The sequence below is a fragment of the Saimiri boliviensis genome, chromosome 1 (assembly GCF_048565385.1).
Source record: "Saimiri boliviensis isolate mSaiBol1 chromosome 1, mSaiBol1.pri, whole genome shotgun sequence".
NCBI lineage: Eukaryota > Metazoa > Chordata > Mammalia > Primates > Cebidae > Saimiri > Saimiri boliviensis.
The window spans coordinates 38,924,974-38,941,478 of record NC_133449.1 but is presented as its reverse complement, the minus strand read 5'-3'; the positions used below and the strand labels follow the sequence as shown (position 1 = coordinate 38,941,478).

Below are 16,505 nucleotides of genomic sequence, written 5' to 3'. Positions count from 1 at the left end.
AAATTTTTATATTTGAAAATTAATTTATACCAGTCAAATTTAAATTTATGGAGGTATAATTAGAATAAGACTGTAGCAAAGTTAAGAGAAACAAAACAATTACTGAATTTGAGTAACTTTTCTCTGAATAAATACATTTTTTAAAAGTAGACACTCATTTTTATAACTAATAAAACTGGAAAAAATTCCAAGTTTTTAATAAATACGAATTAAATACTAAATATGAAGATTATTGGTGCCCAAAGGAATAGTTTTGATGAAGTAAAAACAGAGGCTACCAGATTGCAGTCTTTTGATAAAAGGAAGTAGAGCTATGTGTTGTTCATTACAAATATTACTTACTGAATTTTACATGTACCGAGAGATTGGGAGAATGAATGAATTTTGGGCATTCATTTTGCTCTATTAGAATTGTACATTTTTGTAAACCTTTTTAGTAACTAGTATAAGGAAGTAACAAAGGAATCACCAATAGGGGACTGAAGTGGAGGGTCTTTAAAAAAAAAATTTATTAGCAAAGGTTTAATTGACTCACAGTTTCGCTGCATGGCTGGGGAGGCCTCATAAAACTTAGTCATGGAGTAAGGCAGAGGGAAAGCAGGCAGCTGCTTCACAAGGTGGCAGGAGAGAGCATGCAAGGGAAACTGCCTCTTTGAAAACCATCAGATCTTGTGAGAACTCTCTCACTACCAGGAGAAAAGCATAGGGAAAACTGACCCAGTAATCCAGTCACCTCCTACCAGGTCCCTTACTCAACACATGGGATTACAGTTTGAGAAGAGATTTGGGTGGGGAGCCAAACCATATCATTCTGTCCCTTCTCCCTCCCAAATCTTATGTCCTTTTTACATTCTAAAACCAGTCATGTCTCCTCATCGGTACCCCAAAGTCAACTCATTCCAGCATTAACCCAAAATTTCCAAGTCCACAATCTCATCTCAGGCAAGGCAACTCCCTTCTACCTGTGATCCTGTAAAATCAAAAACAAGTTACTTACGAAGTGGAGGGTCTTGTGAGATGTCAAGATCTTTGAAAAGGTAGACCTTTTAAGTACATATTTATTTTTCAAAAATCAAGGCAAATAGTGATAATTCTTTGTGCCTTTGGGTGGGAGTGTAAAGGAAGAGATATAACAGAAGGTTTTTCTTGTCTGGAATATTTATTTCAGGATGGCTCCAGAAGTCGCAGCTGTTGAGAGGAAGGGCGGTTACAATCAACTCTGTGATCTCTGGGCAGTGGGAATCACTGCCATAGAACTTGCAGAGCTTCAGCCTCCTATGTTTGACTTACACCCAATGAGGTCAGTGCATCATCATTGAAGAATCCTGTGCTTAAGGTTTTTTCCTCTTAGTATGATGTCATGACCAACTAATTTTCTTAGTCTTGTTTTGCCTTATTTGGGGAATAAATAGTAATAGAATTTGGGTTACAGATTAAAATGTGAAATATTAAAATGCTATGTAATGATTTGTTGATTTTTCAGAGCATTATTTCTAATGACAAAAAGCAATTTTCAGCCTCCTAAACTAAAGGATAAAATGAAGTGGTAAGTATTTTTATGTTACTTACTTTTATGATGTGTAAAAAATGAATTGGAATATAAAAATCTAATTTTCTAAATTTCTTAGGTCAAATAGTTTTCATCATTTTGTGAAAATGGCACTTACCAAAAATCCGAAAAAAAGACCCACTGCTGAAAAATTATTACAGGTATTTTTTTTTTTTTACCCTGAAATAGATATATTTTTCAAAAGATAAAATGTCATTCCATCAGATTTCTAGTAAGTGTTCTGCATTGTATTTAATTTTTGTAGCATCCTTTTGTAACACAACATTTGACACGGTCTTTGGCAATCGAGCTGTTGGATAAAGTAAATAATCCAGATCATTCCACTTACCATGATTTCGATGACGATGATCCTGAGGTAGGAATTGTTTTTACCAACTGTCATATATAACATATATGTGTATATGTATATATGCATGTCTGTTTTTACATCTCAAAATCAGTTTTTTTTAAATTTTGGGGTCTAGTTTAAGTAAAAAAGCTCTTGAGGGAACAAGTAATTCTTTGCCTTTCATGGGAAATCAAATGCTATGTTTTTCTACTGACTACTTACAGGTGACTATAGTGTGAAAATGGCAAAGGCAAATCATGTGATCCACTGTTAAAATCACTCTAGGTATTTCGAAATAGTCATTTTCAATGAAGTTGCCAAATAAATAATCCACTGTAAAAGAGAAAGCAAATGGGAAATGCCTAAACAAGATACTAAAATATTCAAAAAGTTCCCTCAATTTGCTTCTCAAAAAAGAATCCTCAGTTTGGCATGGTGGCTCGCGTCTGTAACCACATCATTTTGGGAGGCTGAAGTAAAAGGATTACTTGAGGCCAGGAGTTTGAAACCAGCCTGAGCAATGTACCAAGATCCTGTTTCTATCTTTAAAAGAAAAATTCTTACACAATACTTAATGAATTATTAGAGGTTAGTAGGAAGTGTAAGATTGACTTTACTGGTGACTAAAACTCAGTTATTCACTATAGAAATGTTTTTAAAAGAGCTAGTATAGTTGTTAATAAAATAATTCTAACATGACAGAAGCATTCATATTAATGGAAGCTTAACTTCTGTTTGCATACGTAACGTTCCTAGCAGTGCTAATAGGTTTGGCACCCAAGATAAATTCAGTATATGTGACATGGCAGAATTCTGTTATTGGGTATGTAACAGAAGTGGATAGCCTTTAACTCTGCTGGCTTTATGGGAGGCCCTTAAAAATGTAAAGTTTATTGTTGACTGAAGATGTTTTCAGAAAGATGGTGAAAGATTGTCTTAAGTCAGAGAGAACCTATCAGTTCAGCATTATTCCAGCTTGCCATCCTTCTATAACTTTGATAGATAAGCTATTTGTCCTTTTGTTTAAAGATCTGGAAAGGAGTTTGGAGCAAACTTAAGAAATATAAAATATAATTAACCCTATAATTATACTATAAAGAGATTTTTTGTTCGTTTGTTTGTTTTGAGACGGAGTCTCACTCTATTGCCCAGGCTGGAGTGCAATGACATGCTCTTGGCTCACTATAGCCTCCGCCTCCTGAGTTAAAGTGATTCTCCTGCCTCAGCCTCCTGAGTCGCTGGGATTGCAGATGTGCACCACCACAGCTGGCTAAGTTTGTATTTTTAGTAAAGATGAGGTTTCACCATGTTGGCCAGGCTGGTCTCGAACTCCTGACCTTGTGATCCACCCACCTCGGCCTCCCAAAGTGCTGAGATTACAGGTGTGAGCCACCTCACCCAGCCTAAAGAAATTTTTTTGTGTTACTTTGCTTGATTTATTTTGAAGACAGTTGAGTTTTATAAACTCTTCTAGTCTTATCTAGTATACAGGCAGTCCTTGATGTGCATGATAATGTGAGACTATAAAATGACTGCATAAGCTAAAATTCTGCAAAGTAATCCTAATAATCAGTGGGGAAAATTACAATTGTTTCATGACCTTTAAAATTTTTTGTTAAAGCATAAACTCTGTTACTGCCAGTTATAAATATAGGAATGTGAAAAAAATAGTAAAACCATTATTTACAGTAGAATCAATGATTCTAATAATTATAGTATAAAATGTGCATGAAAGTAAAAGTTTATTAACTTTTATTAATGTTTTATTTCTTTGTTAACAAACTTTTCATGCACATTTTTTACTTATCTGGTAGTCTGCTTATTGAGTAGGTTGCCTTTTCATGATGTTTCTGTGACACAGAGCAAGTATCTTTTCTATGCCTTGGGAAATTGTCATATTCCTTTCTAATTTTCTTTCCAATCATGATCATGATATGCATCTGTTATTTACATAGTAATTTGTGAACTGAAAGGTTACCAATGAAGTTTATGCAATTACAATTAACACACAGTGGTAACTGTTATTTGAACCATGTTGTAGGGAACTAGTATATTTAACTAAATTATGGTAACTGAAATTGGTGTATAACAAAACTGTAAAACAAGGGCTGTCTATACCCTTTTCTGTGCACTAAATGCTACATGATTGTCTCTTAACTCATTCTATGTACTTGTCATGCTGAATTATAGTGTCTTTTAAAAAATGTATTCAAAGAACAGAAATAATAAACCAAATAGAGAAGCAATCTGTGGAATGAAGATTCTTCTGAAACTTTCTCACATAGCAGGGGAAGAAATTCATCTTTCTTATCCAGACGTTGTTTTGGTATTATGATTATAAATTGTTATAAATCTTTATGGTAAATGGGTAAAATAAAGAAATTTAATTATTCCAGGGGTAGAATGAGGAGAAGCTGGTACATTCCTTCTCACAGTAGCTTAGGATAATGTTTTCCTTAAGAGAAATTCCTAACTTTTTATTTTAAATGATTCGTAATTGTAATTGCAGTGTTGTCACTCAAAATGTGAATGTATCTAATTATTTCAGCACTTGCTGTAATACTAAAACTATTGTATTCATACTCTTAAAAATAAAAATAGATGAAGTGGCTCACACCTATAATCCCAGCGCTCTGGGAGACTGAGGCAGGCAGATCACCTGAGGTCAGGAGTTTGGGACCAGCCTGGCCAACGTGGTGAAACCCTGTATCTACTACAAATAAAAAAATTAGTCGAACATGGTGGCTCATTCCTGTAATTCCAGCTACTCAGGTGGCTGTGGCAGGAGAATTTCTTGAACCTGGGAGGCAGAGGTTACAATGAGCCAAGATCATGCCATTACACTCCAGCCTGGGCAACAGAGCGAAACTCCTGTCTTGAAAAAGTTTGTATATATGTATATATGTGTGCTGTTTACATATACATATATATATATGTATGTACACACACATACATATCACATCTACTAAGTCTAGTTTAAGTTTTTTTATAGGTTATGCACTATGGAAGAAGATTGACTTTTTAATGTTGTGTTCCCATGTAGTTTCTATTTTAGAAGTAATTACACACTGGTGTAATTATAATTCTGATTTTTATTCAGTTTTCTTCTCCTATATGTTAACCCACTTACTATGTACAGCATTGAAAGATTTAATGATTTTATTAATCTATTATGCTAATAAATTAATAATTTATTATGCTGTTTAAGCTGGGAAGGTAAAACTGTTCTCAGAAATAATCATGGGTTTCATTCATGTTCATTGATAACAATCTGTGTGAGTAATATGCATATTGCCTGTTTTTGTTTGGTTTTGCTACTTTATATTATATCAAAAATCTAGGGGTTTTCCTAGCTCTATGGCTAGCTAGCTGAATGCCCTGCCACTTAATTTTAAGTCTCAGTGTCCTCATCTATGCAATGAAGAATAATGCTTGTTTCATGAGTTTAAGGATATAATGCTAAGGTGCATCAAAACACTTTGTAAACTACAAAGGATGTTGCACATGTAAAATTTAAATACCTAATTCTTAAAATGACTGTTGCTACTGTTTCACCATCACAAGTGTTTAATATTTCAGTCTTTTAGATTTGTATGGTTTTTTTCCCTGAGATATACCTACACTGTGAAGTTAATTTGAGTCTTGTTCTTGATTTGCCTTATTGAATCTAAGACTTAGAACTTAGTGTTTATGAATTGTGTTTTCCACAAAGATAGATCTAAGAGTGTATCTCTCAAAGATAATACAATAGCTTCAAAGGTAGCATTTCACACACAGAGGAAGCTATTGGGTATTGGAATAAGTACATGAAATAATGCTGGCTGAGAGACCTTAATTTTAGTATGGAACTGCAGAAGTTTTTCGAATAAGACCTGTTCTACTTCCAAAGGTTAGAGTAATGTCCACGAATTAACAGTAAGTAGAACTCATCTCCATTCTGCCCACCTTCAGAATATTCCTGTATGAAGTTGGCAGAGCACATAGAATAGTTTTAATATAGTAAACGGAAAGAAAATAGAGGACTACTGCAAGAAAAAACATAAAGGGCCAAAAAAAAAAATTGTGTTTACCAAGAAAAAGTACCATAAATCATTAACACGTTAATGTGTAGTGTTCCATTATTGGAACTAGGTTAGTGGGAGTTATTTACATCCTAATGTTCAAAGTCATCGTCAAGGTCTGATTTTTCACACAAAAAAATTTGCAACCTCAGGTATAAATGGGTTAAAGCCTTTAGCATTATTTCATTGTATTTATCTCTTATCCTTTTGATATAAGAAGTTGAGGCAGATTTTTGCAATTTTGCAGTTTTCTCCTCTGCAACAGGGAAAGTTACTTGCAACTTGTAAACAACTGTTGAATTATTGAAATACTTAGTTTTTGACTGTTTGTTTATATTCAACTCGATGAACATTCACTGGGGACCTGCTGTGGATAAAACGTATTTCCTAATCTTGAGAACCTCACTATTTCAGGAGTGAGAAGAAAAACCTTTTGTTATGGAAGTCAGAGACAGTGTCACAAAGGAAGTGACATTGCTAGAAAGGAGTTTGCCAATAGGAAGATGCCAGAAAGACCAAAGTTTAAAAAATAAAAATAATGGTCAAAGAATTGGAGACTTTTAAAAACTCATCAGGATGCTTAAAAAATGATAGTCATCTCCCATATGTAAATGTTTGAATACACTAACTTTCATAAATTTTAGAAATGTTAAAATATGGTCTTTACCCTTAAATAAGATTCATGTAAAAATGAATGCAATTAAGGTTATGTAAGGATTAAGAGCACATGAGATGTCTGGGTACAGTGGTTCACACCTGTAATCCCAGCGCTTTGGGAGGCTCCGGCAGGCGGATCATGAGGTCAAGACTTTGAGACCATCCTGGACGACATGGTGAAACCCAGTCTCTAATAAAAATACAAGAATTAGCTGGGTGTGGTGACTTGTGCCTGTAGTCCCAGCTACTCGGGAGGCTGAGACAGGAGAATCTCTTAGATCCAGGAGGCAGAGGTTGCAGTAAGCCGAGATCACACCACTGCACTCCAGCCTAGGCAACAGAGTGAGACTCCGTCTCAAAAAAAAAAAAAAAAAAAAAGAGCACATCAGGTATATGAATGTTTGTTATTTCATTTGTTTAGGTTCTTATCTACTAAATAGTAAATTTGTGAGTTCTTCTTAGGTTAAATAATAGCTTGCCATATAATATTTATACAGTAGAAATATTTAGACTTTTGCTTTGGAAATTTAAGAGATGTTCGACAAGAGAAATTTTACTTGAATTTTTTTCTAATCATTAACAGTTACTTTTCTTTAAAATCATTGAAAATGCAGCTGTCCCTTGATACACACAAGAGACTGCTTCCAGGACCCTCAGGTATACCAAAATCCTTGCATACCCAACTCCTGCAGTCAGCCCTGCAGAACCCACATATATGAAATGTTGGTCCTCCATATATATAGGTTTTGTGTCCCCCAAGTAATCTGCATAGAAGTGGACTCCTGAAGTTCAAACTTTTGTTTTTCAAGAGTAAGCTGTGCATGGAATGAAGAAACAATAAGGTTTTACTTTCCATATTTTCTAAAATTCCTGGCAATTTTAAGGGAAGAAACTGGGGTAGGGAGGTTCTCTGTAGTTTTGGTTAAAAAAAAAAAAAGTATGTGACAGAGTGTATATACTTGAAAAAGATGAGGACCTAAAAGTAAATTTGACAACAGTAAACAAGATTACCTGTAGGTATTTACTTACAGGATTTCTCAGTCTGAGCACTGTTGACGTTTTGGGCCAGACAGTCCTTTATTTTTTGGGGGGCGGGGGAGGGGGTGACCGCTGCCCTGTGCATTCTAGGCATTTCTGGCCTCTTCCCATTAGTTGCCAGTTAATACACTTTAATCCCCAGTTGTAACATCAAAAAATGTCCCCATATATTGCCAGATGTCTCCTAAGGGACAAAATTGACCCTGGTCAAAAAACACTGGCTTATGTTAACTAAGATTTATCCTATTATCTTTGACTTTCCTTCATTTCCTACAAACTTTACATTCTCATGTAGCTCCCATTGCAAAGGCCCTGTTACTTGTATTTATATTATTTGATGATACAATAATCATAAAACTTTAAGATTATAAAAGTTGAATAAACATGAATGGTTTATAAGGGCAGGGTTTTTTCCAAGAAGTAATAAAAATAATTTTAATCACGTGGCATGTAAAGCATTGTTTAAAAAAATAGACACCATGCATCATTGTGAATGGCTTGTTTCTTTAAATGCCATTTATTAGAATGATTATTTTCATCATCGCTTCTCTAAATATCATGTGTTAGTTATTAAAAGCCTGTTGTCACAGGTGTCTGTGACTAGTATATATTACATTTATAGAGAAAAATGAGAGTGTTTGTATTTAGAAATTAAAGGCTAAATTTTGATTTTAAAAATCAACCATTTTTATCAGTGATCTTGAAAAAATTCATTGAGTTTCTTTTTCTCTTAAGTTTTAGTTTCGAGGTATATGTGTAGGTTGGTTCTGTGGATAAATGGTGTATCTCAGGGGATTGATGTGCATACTCTTCTGTCACACAGGTAATAAGCCTAGTACCCAGTAGCTAGTTTTTTATACTTAACCTTCTCCCAAACTCAGGTATGCCCCTGTGTCTATTATTCTCTTCTTTGTATCCATGTATACTCAGTGTTTAGCTCCCACTTGTCAGTGAGAACATGGGAATTTGGTTTTCTGTTCCTGTGTTAGTTACTTAGGATAATGGCCTCCAGCTCCATCCTTGTTGCCGCCAAGGACATTATCTCATTCTTTTTTATGACTGTGTATCTGTACCACATTTTCTTTATTCAGTCTACTGTTGTTGGGCATTTAGTTTGATTCAATACCTTTGCTATTCTATTTTGCTATTGTGAATAGTACTGTGATGAACATAACATGTGCGTGTGTCTGTGGTAGAAAAATTTATATTCCTATGGGGATATACCCAGTAATGGCATTTCTTGGTTGAATGGTAGTTCTCAGTTCTTTGAGAAATCCCCAAACCGCTTTCCACAGTAGCTGAACTAGTCTGCATTATCACCTGCAGTGTGTAAGCATTCCCTTTCCCTTGCTGCCTTGCCAAAGTCTGTTATTTTTTGACTTTTTAATAATAACCATTCTTGTGGTGTGAGATGGTATCTCATGGTGGTTTTGATTTGTGTTTCTCCAATGATTAGTGATGTTCAAGCATTTTTTTCATGTTCTTGATGGCTGCATATATGTCTTCTTTGGAAAAATATCTGTCATGTCCTTTGCCCACTTTTTAATGGCGTTGTTTGGTTTTTGCTTGTTGATTTGTTTAAGATTCTTACGGATTCAGGATATTAGATCTCAGTGATGCATAGTTGGCAAAAATTTTCTCTTATTCTGTGGGTTGTCTGTTTACTCTGTTGATAGTTTGTTTTGCTGTGCCGAAGCTGTTTAGTTTAATTAGATTCCATTTGTCAATTTTTGGTTTTGTTGCAGTTGATTTTGGGATCTTCATCATGCGATCTTTGCTCATGGCTATCTGGAATGGTATTTCCTAGGTTTTTTTCAAGGATTTTTATAGTTTTAGATTTTACATTTAAGCCTGTTAATCCATCTTGAGTTGATTTTCGTGTATTGTATAAGGAAGGAGTCCAGTTTCAATCTTCTGTATGTGACTAACCAGTTATCCTAGCACCATTTATTGAATGCGGAGTTCTTTCCCCATTGCTTCTTGTTGTCCGGTTTGTCAAAGATCAGATAGTTGTAGGTGTGTGAGACTTTATTTCTAGGTTTTCTGTTGTGCTTCATTGGTCTATGTGTCTGTTTTTATACTAGTACTATTCTCTCTTGGTTCTGTAGCCTTGTAGTATAGCTTGAAATCAGGTAATGTGATGCCTCTAGTGTTCTATTTGTTTAGGATTGCTTTGGTTATTGGGGCTCTTTTTTGGTTCCATGTGAATTTTAGAATAGATTTTTCTGTAATTTTTAATTTTTGAGAATATATCTACATGGCCTTTGTCCAATGATGCTAAAGGGTATCCTTTTAGAAGTCCAACTTTTTAAGTTCAGATGAGCTATTTTAGAATCGATTCTGCTTATTTGAAATTCTAGTAAATGTAATACCATTTTAGAGTTGTTAAGTGTAATCTGTCATTGTTAGAAAACAAATTATTTAGGATTTAAGGAGATTGTACCTAACATTCTGTTGCCTCCTTTAATTTCAGGGTGAGTATCTTTCATTCCCTGGCCTCATTTAACAAAATCTTGTGGCAGTCCCTTGCTCCTTTTATACAGGAAATATTTCATTGTCAAAAGAAATTTTTGGAAAATAATACTATTTTCTTATCCAGCCATCTGAATTGGTACATGTGAAGAGAAAATAATCAGTCAAGTCTCCAGTTCACCTCTGTTCTAAAGAGTGAAATATGGCTTTTGTATAACTGGATAGTCTTTCTTACAATTATTTGATTTCTTGAGTTAGTTATCAGTTTGTTACTGACCTGCTAGTGGTTCAATTTTCAAAGTGTTCTCTAAATCATATTTTTCAGCTTTTTCTTTTTCTAATGTTGGAGGCCTTTGACACATCTCATATTGGACATTCAGAGTATAAGTTTTCCAGTACTCCTTTGTGATCACATTTAATTAGGCTCTATAAATAATTTCAAGGTGTGAAACTTCTTTGTAAATTAAAGGCAAATAATTGAATACTGGTATATTTCCTACTTATGAAAATTGTAACGGTACATCTATCATCAAGAGCAACTGAGATAGAGTAAAGAGCGTTTTTTTAATGAAGAAAATAAAATACTGTATGTTCGCGTAAACGTAAGTTACGTAATTTTGGGGAATCTTAAATCAGTTATTATTCAAATTATGCTGAAAGTGAAACACAGTATCATCTATAAATGTGTGTGGTTTTTGAATATTATTTCAAAAAACTGTAAATTGAAAAATAAACCTTAACTTCTAAGCTCAGCCATCATTGAATGATAGATGCAAATGGTAATGTTTACCCTGTTGTGTTTCCTTTCCCTTAAGAATTTCTTGATGTCAGAATAGATCCAGAATACTTAAGTGAGCTTGATTCATCTTTATAGAATGGATCTAGACAAATCTAATGTTGCACTTACAAATAAGCAGAATACATTACTATTGTGTTTAATTTCATATGTATTTAATCTAGCCAAAGAAGTGCCCCTTCTAGTACAAATAATAATTTATGTTGTGGATAATAAAAATATTTTTTCACCTTCATAGTTTGAGCTGCTGTTGTGATTTGCTCTTTGTTAAAAAGAATTTGCAGGCTGGGCGCGGTGGCTCAAGCCTGTAATCCCAGCACTTTGGGAGGCCGAGGCAGGTGGATCACGAGGTCAAGAGATTGAGACCATCCTGGTCAACATGGTGAAATCCCGTCTCTACTAAAAATACAAAAAAATTAGCTGGGCATGGTGGCGCGTGCCTGTAATCCCAGCTACTCAGGAGGCTGAGGCAGGAGAATTGCCTGAACCCAGGAGGTGGAGGTTGCAGTGAGCGGATATCGTGCCATTGCACTCCAGCCTGGGTAACAAGAGCGAAACTCCATCTCAAAAAAAAAAAAAAAAGAATTTGCAAAGTTGTATTTTCCTTTCATTTTTACTTAAAATGAAGTGTTTTTACTTAAAATGAAGTATTTTTTCCTATTTGAGTAATTTTGTGGACCAAACTGTGACTTGATTACCAAATGCTGCATATCGTTGCTTTTGTTCTTTTCTAGCCTCTTGTTGCTGTACCACATAGAATTCACTCAACAAGTAGAAATGTGAGAGAAGAAAAAACACGCTCAGAGATAAACTGTAAGTATATACTGTACCCAGTTTATGATTTAATGATAGAAAATAAGATTTTAAGTTATAATTTAGTTACAGTTATTTTTATTTTCTTCTGAATAATTTTTCTTTCTAAACACTATTAAAAGTAAAGTTTAATTAGAGCAATAAGAATTTCATTTTCCTATTCTTGTGGAATTTTTGGCAGAATGGGGTGTATTTATATTTTTGTCGTTTGGGAGGATAAGTTAATTCCTAGAATAAGCAGGATAGAAGTAATTAAGGCAGTGCCATTAAACTCCTATGTGCACCTAGAAAGCTTGTTAAATGCAATTTCAGATTCAGTAGACCTGGGATGGATCTGAGGTTCTACTAACAAGCTCCCATGTTATTCATATGCTCATGATCCAAGGGTAACAGAGAAATAGAGGTTCGCAAACTGCCCTAGCATCTGAGTAATCTGGCGGCTTTTAAAAATGTATTTGGAGGCTGGACGTGGTGGCTCATGCCTGTAATCCAAGCACTTTGGAGGCCAAGGTAGGCAGATCACCTGAGGTCGGGAGTTCAAGACCAGCCTGACCAACATGGTGAAACCCCATCTTTAGAAAAAAAAAGTGGATTCAGGCCCCACTTTTCTGAAGTCCAATTCAATAGGTCTTGGATTGGCCCAGAAATCTTTTAAAATAGGCCTCTAGTTAATTCTTATGGACAGTCAAGTTATGGGCCCACTGAGACAGCCATTCATTCACATGAGATCCAATACTATCAACTCATCAGTGATAAACTGCCAACTGGAATCCCTCCAACAATAGTGCTTAACTTTTTTCTCCTTAGAAACATTTATTCTCTAAGTTTTGTGGTAGTGATACCTGGAAAGCATGGTGGATTATATAAAAAGCTCAGGAGTGGGATTTGGTACTTTGTTTGCCAACAGTTAGTTGTGTGCTCATATAAAATTATCTTTAAAGCTACTGCTGAAGTCACATGTTTTAGATTTGCTAATTTCATCATAAAACTATTTTTCCAAAAATGACATCCTTAGCATATAAGAGCATTTCTCCTCTTTTTCATATACATAAAGTAATTATGAAATATCTTTATCATTTCTCTAATATACAAAAAGTAATTAGAGGCCAGGTATAGTAGCTCACGCCTGTAATCCCAGCACTCTGGGAGGCTGAGGCGAGCAGATCACTTGAGTCCAGGATTTCAAGACCAGCATGGCCAACATGGTGAAACCCCATCTCTGCGTAAACAACCAAAATTAGGCAGGCATGGTGATGCGCACCTGTACTCCCAGCTAATTGGGTGGCTGAGGCAGGAGAATCGCTTGAGCCTCGGAGACAGAGGTTGCAGTGAGCCTAGATCATGCCACTACACTCCAGCCTGGGCAAAGAGCAAAATTCTGCCTCCAAAAAAGAAAAAAAAAAGTAATTAGAGATGTCTTGCAGTTGATTTAGAAAACTTTATGTAATCTAGTACTGTTGAAAATGTAAAGTACTCTCTATCTTGTTATCTGATTTTATTTAAAAATTACATTGTCAGTTTCTTTATATCATAGTGTGGTTGTTTCTGAATCACTCTGTAGTGACATATCAGTGATTCTCAACTTTTAAGTGCATACGTATGTGTATGCTATTTCAAACTAGATGTCTAGGCTGGGCACAGTGGCTTATGCCTAGAATCCCAGCACTTTGGGAGGCCAAGGTGGGTGGATCACTTGAGGTCAGGAGTTGGAGACCAGCCTGACCAACATGGTGAAACCTGTCTCTACTAAAAATACAAAAATTAGCCAGGCCTGATGGTGTGTGCCTGTAGTCCCAGTTACTCAGAGGCTGAGGCAGGAGAATTGCTTGAACCTGGGAGGCGGAGGTTGCGATGAGCTGAGATCCTGCCATTGCACTCCAGCCTGGGCGACAGAGTGAGACTCTGTCTCAATTTTAAAAAGGGGAGGTGCATCATATGAGAACTCATGAACACAAAGGGGAACAACAGATACTGGGGCCTACTTGAGGGTGAAGGGTAGGAGGAAGGAGAAAATCAGAAAAAGTAACTATTGAGTACTAGGCTTAGTACCTGGGTGACAAAATAATCTGAATGACTTTTAGAAAATGCAAATCAAAAAAGAAAAACCCCAATGAGATATCATTTCACCCCAGTTTAAATGGCTGTTGTTAAAAAGCCAAAAAATAACAGTTGCTGGTGAAAATTCAGAGAAAAGGCTGAGGCGGACAGATCACCTGAGGTCAGGAGTTCAAGACCAGCCTGGCAAACATGGTGAAACCCCATCTCTACTAAAAGTTTAAAAAAAAAAAAAAAAAAATTAGCCAGGTGCGGTGGCATGCACCTGTAGTCCTAGCTACTTGGGAGGCTGAGGCAGGAAAATCGCTTTAACCCAGGAGGCGGAGGTTGCAGTGAGCCAAGAGCGTGCCATTGTACTCTAGCCTGGGCAACAGAATGGGACTCTGTCAAAAAAAAAAACACAAAAAAACAAAACCCCAATACCCAAGATAAAGAATCAACCTATGTGTCCCTCAACAGATGAATAAATAAAAGGAAATGTAGTATATATACATATCAAAATATTCAGTTATTAAAAAAACAATGAAATCCTGTCATTTGCAACAACATGGAGGGAACTGGAGGACATTAATGTTAAGTGACCAGGTGTGGAAAGACAAATATGTCATGTTCTCTCTCATAGGTGGTAGCTAAAATAGTTGATCTCATGGAGGTAGAAGTAGAATGATGGTTACCAGAGGCAGGGAAGAGTAAGATAGGTGGATGGAGAGAGGTTGTTTCATGGGTACAAAAATAAAGTTAAATAGAAGGAATACATTCTATTCAGCAGCAGAGTAGGGAAATTATAATTAACAATCATTTATTACATATTTGAAAATAGTTCAATTTGTAATGTTCCCAACACAAAGAAATGGTAAATGTTTGATGTGATAGATATCCTATTTACTATGTTTCTATCATTACACACTACATGGATGTATCAAAATATCACATATACCACCATGAATATTTACAGTTATTAGTATCAGTTTTGAAAACTGAAAACAAAAATCTTTGGAGGTCAGTGTATGGTTGATGGTAACATTAAATGTCTTTTACTGTGGAATAACTTTTTAAATTATTATATCATTAAGAATATAAAAACAGATCCTGGTTTTACTTTTTTTTCTTTTTTAGTTGGCCAAGTGAAATTTGATCCACCCTTAAGAAAGGAGACAGAACCACATCATGAACTTGTAAGTAGTGTAGCCTTAGAATGTTAACACTGAAATAAATGTTTTAATTTGTCTCTGTGTGATATGTTAGTACTGACTAAAAAAGCTAGTTGTTAATATTTTCAAGAACATTTGAGGTCCCAGCTTGGTCAACATAGTAAGACCCTGTCTCTACAAAAAGATTTTTAAACTTAGCTGAGCACGGCAGTGTATACTTGTAGTCCTAGCTACTGGGGAGGCTAGGGCAGGAGGATCCCTTGAGCCCAGGAATTCAAGGTTATAGTGAGCTATGATAAAAGCTACTGTACTCCAGCCTGGGCAAAAGTGTGAGACCTTGTTTCTAAAAACATAAAATAAAAATTTTTTTTTTAAATGTGGGAAACAAAAAGGTAAGTAATTCTCAAATTCATAATAAATAAATCTGTGTTGCTGAATATTTTCAAAATTATTTTAGGAGAAACTTTCTGGTTTTAACATTCTCTGATTAAATGTTTTTAATGCTGGTTTTTAAATTATTTTTTATTTTTTATTTTTTCTGTTTTCGAAGAGCTTTTTAAAATATATATCTTTAGGATAAATGCCATGGTTTCCAAACATTAGAGTCGTATCTGTTTAGAGTACTAAAACTTAGGAAGATGAGGCATACATAGTAAATGGAGTTTGTCATTCATTTAAGACTTGCTGCAACTTTGTGAATATACTTTGCATGATTCTTTTGTTGTTGTTTTATATACTCTTTTCCAGATAAATGATAATATATTAGATTCAGTTGTAAAAGCAAAATACTTTGCAGCTATTTGAGATGTTAATATTCTATAGAACAATAAAAAAAAGACAGTAGAAAATACAAAGTTAATTCTAAAGAAATTATGTTGCCAGAGTTTCATATGATGTCTGTTTCATTTTTTCATTTGCTATTTAATAAAGAGAAGAAAGTAACTGATAATAAGTACTAAGGATTGAAGTAGGAGCTTTCTTCTTAAATTTAATGCTTATTTTAGCTCACTTGACTGAAGCATACAAAGGGTGTCATTAGCCTTTATCTTATAGTTCCTCTAATTCAGTGTACCAGTGTGGAGGAATAGAAAGTTAAAGAAAAAGTCTTAAAGTGATCATACTGTAATACCAAAACCTGACATTTATGAAGAGGGATGGAAAAAAATTAAGAAAAAGTAGTCATGATATTTATAAATGCTAATTGTGTTTTGTTAAGGCAGTTTGAGTTTATTTTTTGTTTCTCTTTGTAAGTTGGCATTGCCTGTATTTAAATTCTGTACTAATTTAATAACTGCATTTTAGAGCAAAGTTGTTGCAATGTTGCTTATTTATAAGCTGCCTAATACAGTTTGCCTTAATAAAATTATATTAGTAGGACTTACTTCCTTTGTGAAAGTTTCCCTTTGTGAATTTGTGGCTTTTAGTCTAAGCATAAATAACTTGGGTTTCTTGGTCTCTGCTAAACAGCCCGACAATGATGGTTTTTTGGACAGTTCAGAAGAAATATACTACACTGCAAGATCTAATCTGGTATTTCTCATCTTCTGATTTTCTTTGTCAGCAT

General features: G+C 35.0%; 1 protein-coding gene across 6 annotated transcripts in view; it reads left to right on the top strand.

The window, feature by feature from the left end:
* MAP4K3 (mitogen-activated protein kinase kinase kinase kinase 3) overlaps window positions 1–16,505 on the top strand; it is a 192,138-nt gene that overhangs the window by 114,720 nt on the left and 60,913 nt on the right. For 4 of the 6 annotated variants that reach the window (XM_003926787.4, XM_074396229.1, XM_074396227.1 and 1 more), the window contains 7 exons: window positions 1,169–1,300; window positions 1,484–1,546; window positions 1,629–1,710; window positions 1,815–1,925; window positions 11,657–11,735; window positions 14,907–14,965; window positions 16,409–16,471. In XM_003926787.4, coding sequence (XP_003926836.1) covers window positions 1,169–1,300; window positions 1,484–1,546; window positions 1,629–1,710; window positions 1,815–1,925; window positions 11,657–11,735; window positions 14,907–14,965; window positions 16,409–16,471 — 589 coding nt within the window. The remainder of the gene's footprint in view (window positions 1–1,168; window positions 1,301–1,483; window positions 1,547–1,628; window positions 1,711–1,814; window positions 1,926–11,656; window positions 11,736–14,906; window positions 14,966–16,408; window positions 16,472–16,505) is intronic. The other 2 variants (XM_074396241.1, XM_003926788.4) reach the window with 1 other exon arrangement.